Genomic DNA, 7213 nt, shown 5'->3' with positions numbered 1-7213 from the left:
CGCAGATCAGCGAGGGATCAGCGAGGGAATGTGTTTTTTGTCATTTCCCTCGCTGATCCCTCGCTGATCTGCGAGGGAAATTTTCCCTCGCTGATAGTCGTCGCTGATACCTGGTTTTCTAGGATGGTGAAATTGGATTTTGGTGGGTGACGTACAGCAATGGCATCCTGATAAGTGGACGAAGAATCCTTCGCTTCTGGGAAAAGCTAAACGTAAATTTCAACAAATTCAAGAAGCCTATTCAGGTAATCATCGATTTGTAACGTTACGCGTACAAACTGTTATAGAAATTGGAAGCTATTGATGTTATTTTCTTATAATTTGGTTTTCTTTCGTCTGATTTGGGGAAATAAAACAGTGTTATCAGATCAAAAAAAGAGATGGATGTACAATATTGGATTGTATGATCCTCAAGATGAAGAAGATGAGGTAAAATCCTCTACTGATGATTGTATTCTGGATGCACTTTGTTCATTCAATCATAGTTTTCATCTGCTAATTACTCGTTAATCATCATGTTTTCCATCAGGGTTTTGCTAATTACTTGTTAATCATCGTGTTTTTCATTAGGGTTTTGCTAATTACTTGTTAATCATCGTGTTTTTCATTAGGGTTTTGCTGATTTCCTGCAAGAAATGTCGTCTTTAATGGAAAACGACAAGAAAGAGGTGAAGAGTTTCCCTTGATTTTAAGAACTCCAAACTTCACTTCCGTTATAGCTGTTATTTGCATTTTCTACATGCATTTACATAGGTCTATAACTGCATTTTGCATTTAGGGGGTGTTTGGGATTGCTTATAAAAACAAATTATTGACGTATTTCGGTGTAACATCGGTAATAAACACTTTTGAGTATCTGGATAAACGGCTTATACCGGTGCCAAACCGGTAATAAGAAGTTTTTAAAGAAGTTAAATCATTCTAACTTATAAAAAATTGATAATGACTTTTGTAGAAAAACATAAGTTGTTTCAAATAAGCAATCCCAAACACCCCCTTAGTCTAATCGTTTGCAAGTTGATTTTATTTGATTCTTAGTTAATTTCAGATCAAGTCATCGACTGAGGATATTATATCGATCTTGAATCTGTGAAGTACTTCTCTATCGATTTACATGCTCAAAGTGTCTGAAATTTGTGTTTGACAGGAAAAAGAATACAGTTTTGGGGAAATACAGACCATGTTTTGGGAAATGGCTCAGAGTTTCAATCATTCGATGGACGAATACAAAGAACCGTCTTGGTGTCAAGATATCTTCACTTCGGATGACGAACCCAGAAGTTCGAAGAAACGTCGAGCCGTTTTGGACCCACTTGCACAATTCTCTGAACCAGATTTCGGTAGGCAAGAGACGAAGTGCATATAGACCACTTTAGAGTTACCATATGAGCTCAAACCCAAGCTTTTATCAATGGTTGGTTATGGCCAATCAACTTTTGAAGATGCTAAACTTGTGCACAGAAACGAAAAGGTCATCAAACGGACGTCCGCAGATATGATGAAAAGATGGGTTTTGTTGTAAAGGTTGTGATGATGTAGAAACTCATCATTTTAGGAAATTTCTTGAATTTGGAATCAACGTTTCGTCGAGTTCTTTTCTTTGCTTCTCAAAATAGAGCACCATTGACGTAGACACATGGGAAAAACGCATGTGGTTGTTACGTCTCGATGTGAACATCCGTTGTCGCGGTTAACCGATTTGATTGGTTCCAATTCTTTTGGAGGTTCTGTTTCAATTTTATTAATATTATATTGGGTAACGAATAAAGTTAAATATAAAAATTCATATTGTATGTTATATTAAAAATTTTACAAATTAAAATAATATAACTGTTTTGAAATTACAAAGCTGTATACAATTTAACGTAAATGAAATCAACCATAAGGGTGGTGCTTGATTGGTTTGAGTTTGGCTTCAAATGTCAAAAGTACCAGGTGGTCTCAGGTTCAAATCCAAGGAGAAATAAAAATCCCCTTGTGGCCATGGAGGTTCAAATGCGGTGACTTCGGACTATCTGCAAAACAGGTGGTCGCCCTGAGATTAGTAGATTTTAGGAAAATAAGATTACAATAAGAGGCTAATAACAAATGTTTTTACCTTTTGTTCATTAAGAGGACAGTTAGAGACAATAAAAGGCCGTTTACCAAACACTTATTATGTAAGCACTTATCGATAAGATTTAACATTATTATTTACTTATTGAGTAAGATTTTAGTCAACAAAAACGGCATCATATCATATGCAACAATTTTATCCGATAAGCACTAATTGTGGTAAGAGTCACCAGCTAAGACTCTCGGTCCTTGCCTCACTCTTAAAATTTTTTGTTATTGCCATATTCATACGGTAATGTAATCTAACTTGATAAGTGCTTACCTGAATAAGAATTTGGTGAACGACCCCTTAAGTCTTTATTGCGGAGAAAAACTACCTCATTAGCTTAACATCTTGTCTGATAAAATATAAGTAGTAAATAAGAGGTTTTTTTTTTAAAAAAATAAAATAAAAAATGACACCTAAAATTAATTTATCAATTTATTGGTCTATATTTTATATAATATTTGCAGTCTATAACATCTTGGGCCAGCAGAAACAAAATATTACAGCCCAACAACAGTCCAAGTTCAATTATTTTATTGATGCTCCCAGTTTTCAAAGTCCAAATCCTTCCTAATTCTTATGCTAATATTCTTAACGGGTCTCAAAAACACAAAAATATCAACTTCCAAATTAATCCCAACTCCCAAGTCTAAGTGACGATGTTGACTCTTCCGCTTACTTCCTTCTTTTGGTTGTTCAAAGAAGTCGTGAGACCTATGCTAAGATTCTATGCGGCTATTTTGGTATAATAAGTCACTACTGGTGTTATTTGGCGTTAATAAGATATAAAATGTCATATTCGACTATAATGGTGGTTTAGTGATTCATATCGGGGTATAATGGTTCCTAGTTGTCTAATTGACCATAAGACACAACACATGCATCTATGCAGTCGATACGTGTACACAAGTACACAATAAGTCACCACTTGTGTTATTTGGTCTTAATAAGTCATAAAATGTCATATTGGGCTATAATGATGGTGTAGTGGTTCATGTCAGGGTATAATGGTTCTTAGTTGTCTAATTGACCCTAATACACAACACATGCATCTATGCAATCGATAAGTGTACACAAGCACACAATAATTCACCACTGGTGTTATTGGGCCAGTCACCAACGATCTAATGAGTTTTACTGGGCTTAAATTGTTCTATTAATTAGACTCTGATGGTTTATGTTGGGCTTATATCAGTTCAATTGGGTTTTAATAGATCTATTGGTTTTATTTGGTTCAATTGAGTCTTAATGAGTTTTGTTCGGCAATAACAGTTCCAAATGGTTTTTATTCGGTTTTATAATATTTTAACGTATTTAATTATTTTTTGGGCTTTAATAGGTAATTATAATAATAATAATTAAAAAACTAGTAAAAATAATAATGGTTATATAATAAAAATAATGATAATAAAAATAACTATTATAAAAAAATACAAGTCTTACCCCGGTAAGATTTTTGACACTTTTCATGTTCATCCGATAAAGAAATTTATCCGGCAAACATTTATCAAGTAAGTGTTTAGTAAACGGCCCCCACACTTATAATCATAAATTACTAAATTAGTCTGAACAAATTAAGCCATTGCATTCCAAATGAAACCACCTATAAAGCACATCATCTCAAGATGTGTTATACAATAAGGGCCAACACCCTTTTCTTTGAAGGCCTAACTTTAGGGTTGTGCCAACCTTATTCACATGCCCTTCACTTACTATACACTTTCCCAATCTTCTTTATACAATTATTATGTTGCTTAATTTATAAATAGTAATATAAAGGTGAAGAATAAGTTATTACGGATTTTTCTTCATTTTTTCTGATATCTTATGAAATTAGTCGGGTACGTAAAAACAAACGTAAAAGGGTATTTTGGTCTTTTTGTTATTGTTACATTCCAATTCTTAATTAAGCTGTGTTTTGTTAGCTAAACAGACAGATTACAGTTTATTTCATAAATTACATTTCATTTCCTGTCAACCTAACAACTGGTCAAACTTGAAAACATTTCTTTTCCGTTCATTTGACGTATTCCATTCAATTAAAAAACATTTTACGAAATAAATGCCCCACTTAGATTAGTCAAAAGTGGAGTTGTTAACATTCTTTTTTTAATTATCTTTTAGTTTCATAAATAATAGTAATATCAAAGTGATAAAATTTATTTTATAAAATTAATAATCCAATTTTTCATATAGGATAAATTGTATGAAAAAACAACGTACTTTAACTTGATTCCTATTTCGGGTAACGTGCTTTTAGAACTTCTATTTTGGTATCTAAGATGTAAAGTTTTAAACATTTGAGTACCCGGGCAACTGGTTGAAACATTAACTGGTTATCATACTGATGTGGCGAGTGATGTGTTATCCAACTTAGTTTTACTTGCTGACGTGGTTAATGCCATGAATTTTTTAAATCTAAATTTTTTTTTTTAATCTAAGATTAGTTTTCAACCTGTTAACCGGATACTTAAATGTTTAAAACTTTACATTTTAGATACCAAAATTGAAATTTTGAAAGTACGTTACTCAAAATATGAATCAAGTTAAAGTACGTTAGTTTTTCATACAATTTATCATTTCATGTAATATGATAGAATAACTTAGGGAGTTAGAAATACTTGAGCATATTTTGGAAAAGAAATATAAGCTTATTGACCTATTTGCCCTTTTTTAACAAGTTTTTATATTTTTACTTATTTAAACTGAAGAATGAGTTTCAGATATAAATCATATTATTCATAAAGTTCATACAAACTATCTATATATTTATAGAAATGATGAGAATTCATTTATTATGATTTAAAATTTTATAAAAGATGATCATTAGAGTTCATTAATTATGATCAACATTTTATATTAAAAAACAATTGGTTTATATATGAAACCAGCTATTCATTATACTAGAATAGAGACCGATTTGTATGGTTTGTATTTGAATTTTTTAATACAAATTTACTCTAAATAATTTAAAATAAAAATGCAATTATTGAAAGCACAAAAATGTAAAATATGTAATAAAGAGATTCATAAAGATAATCCACCATTTTTAAATTGTTCTTGAAAGAATTTGCTTTTAGTTTAAGAAAATACAAGCTTAGTGCCTTCCAAGTGTGATCAAATATGTTTAAATATATTTCTGTATTTTCATTTAATATTTACTTCTTATATATATATATATATATATATATATATAATTGTGTATAAAAAACTATTTTTACATTTTATATATATATATATATATATATAATTGTGTATAAAAAACTATTTTTACATTTTGTAGGAAAAACACAAAAGAATAGACAAAAAAGCTTAAATAGTTCTTGGTTTAACGGAATTAATGAAGACGTTAATCAGAGATATAATGATCAAAACAAATTGAATACCACAAGAATCAAATCAACAATAAACATATTATAAGAACCCTAGTAAAAAATATCAAAACACAGCGACCAAATCCACAATTCACTCTTAAAAAACTGATTATATATTTGCTTTTAAAATTTTATATATCAATATAAACAAAATAAAAAACGTGTTGACAGAATATACCAATTACTATCAGGGACGGACTTATGTATGTTTGAGCGAACTTCCATGCACCCGCTCAACTTATTTCTATTAATAAATTTCATTTACATATAAAAGGTGAACCAATTAATCTTTGAGGAATGCACCTGTATACTAGAAAATATTTAAACATTAACCAAAAAACCGAAAATGTCATTAGAAATCATCCAAAAAAACTTTAAAAATTCCTCGATACGATAAATTTGAGTTAAAAACACTTCAAGTGACTTTACGGGCATGATCTACCACACAAATACACCATCTCGATAAAAACCCCCCTAATCCATTAGTGTCATCATTATTAAATATGAATTTAACCACAAGGGTTGTGCCTGATTGGTTTGAACTTGGCTTCAAAGGTCAAAAGTATCATGAGGTCCCAAGTTCAAATCTAAGGAGGAATAAAAATCCTCTTGTGGTTACGGAGTTTCAAATGCGGTGACTCCGGACTATCTACAAAGCAGGTGGAACTGTAATTAGTCGGCTCGTATAACGGGTTAGATATCCAGGTTAATAAAAAAATATGAATTTATTGTGAATTTTTTATATTTAATTTGAGAAAAATCGAAAATTATATTGTAATTATATTTGGTAATCATATACCCCTTTAAATAGCCATCCACATGTAATGCATGGTGGATGCTTGCCTTCTGCCTTCTTCATGCATCACCACCACCACCTCCCACCGTTATAATACCACTTCAGCCTCCAAGAGAACTTTCCGGCAGTGGCCGCCGTCGGTCTTCAAACATGTCGAAGAAAGCTTTGCAGATTGTGTTTGTTGTCATTCTGGCGGTGGTTGCACCTCCGATGATGGAAGGAATAAATGTGAAGCTTGATAACACGGCCACCGATACCACCATGGTCCCCGGTGGACCGTCGGAGAACCAACTAAAATGCGGTGGTTGTCCCTGTAACAATCCTTGCTACACTACAAGTCCTCCTCCACCACCACCATCGCCACCACCACCACCCAAGATGCCGTCTCCAACACCGGGCCTGAACTGCCCTCCGCCACCAACAACCGGAGGTGGATATGGGCTGGCGCCTCCATCGTACATTTACATTACTGGTCCACCAGGAAATGTGTATCCCGTCAATCCATATTTCTCCGCCGGCCACCGCAACTTCTGGGTTGCGCCGCCGCTGCAAGTGATCGTATTTGGATTAGTGAGTGTGCTTAGTTTTTAACTAATTTCGATAGAATCCATTAAGGATTTTGATAAAAAGATGGAAGATTATTCTGGTAGCAATGCAATTAAGCTCTAAATAACAAGCTTTTTTATTCGTCTTAATTGTGGCCATTAATGGAGTTCGGTATATTATCAAATTTTCTAATCGACGATCAACTTGATCTTCTTGTTCGTAATTATTGTAAAAATTAGTGAAACATCCAAAAAGAAATAAAAATTCTATTGTGGCCACGAAGGTTCAAATGCGATACTCTGAGTTATCTGTAAAGCAAGTGATCGTTATGAAATTAATCATCTCGTATAACGGGTTGGATATCAGGTTAATAAATTTTTTTTATACTGAAATTGA

General features: G+C 32.6%; 2 protein-coding genes across 2 annotated transcripts in view; both read left to right on the top strand.

Moving 5' to 3' along the window:
- LOC112523327 (chaperone protein DnaJ-like) overlaps positions 1–1599 on the top strand; it is a 2168-nt gene extending 569 nt beyond the window's left edge. Inside the window, exons 2-5 of the mRNA XM_025132882.1 lie at positions 158–245; positions 359–429; positions 612–668; positions 1148–1599. Of these exons, the coding sequence (XP_024988650.1) occupies positions 158–245; positions 359–429; positions 612–668; positions 1148–1366 (435 nt within the window). The 3' untranslated portion in view covers positions 1367–1599. The remainder of the gene's footprint in view (positions 1–157; positions 246–358; positions 430–611; positions 669–1147) is intronic.
- Positions 1600–6310: 4711 nt separating this feature from the next.
- On the top strand, positions 6311–6981 carry LOC112522749 (sulfated surface glycoprotein 185-like). The gene has a single exon (XM_025132049.1). It carries the CDS (start codon positions 6311–6313, stop codon positions 6860–6862), a length of 552 nt encoding a protein of 183 aa, XP_024987817.1. The 3' UTR covers positions 6863–6981.
- Positions 6982–7213: the final 232 nt, after the last annotated feature.

The sequence above is a fragment of the Cynara cardunculus genome (assembly GCF_001531365.2).
Source record: "Cynara cardunculus var. scolymus isolate 2C chromosome LG 12, CcrdV1, whole genome shotgun sequence".
NCBI classification, from domain to species: Eukaryota; Viridiplantae; Streptophyta; class Magnoliopsida; order Asterales; family Asteraceae; genus Cynara; species Cynara cardunculus.
This window is presented reverse-complemented; position numbering and strand designations above follow the sequence as displayed.

What these genes read in the sequence shown, in the direction of transcription:
- LOC112522749 (XM_025132049.1), top strand. Translation starts at nt 6,311, where the DNA reads ATGCTTGCCTTCTGCCTTCTTCATGCATCACCACCACCACCTCCCACC.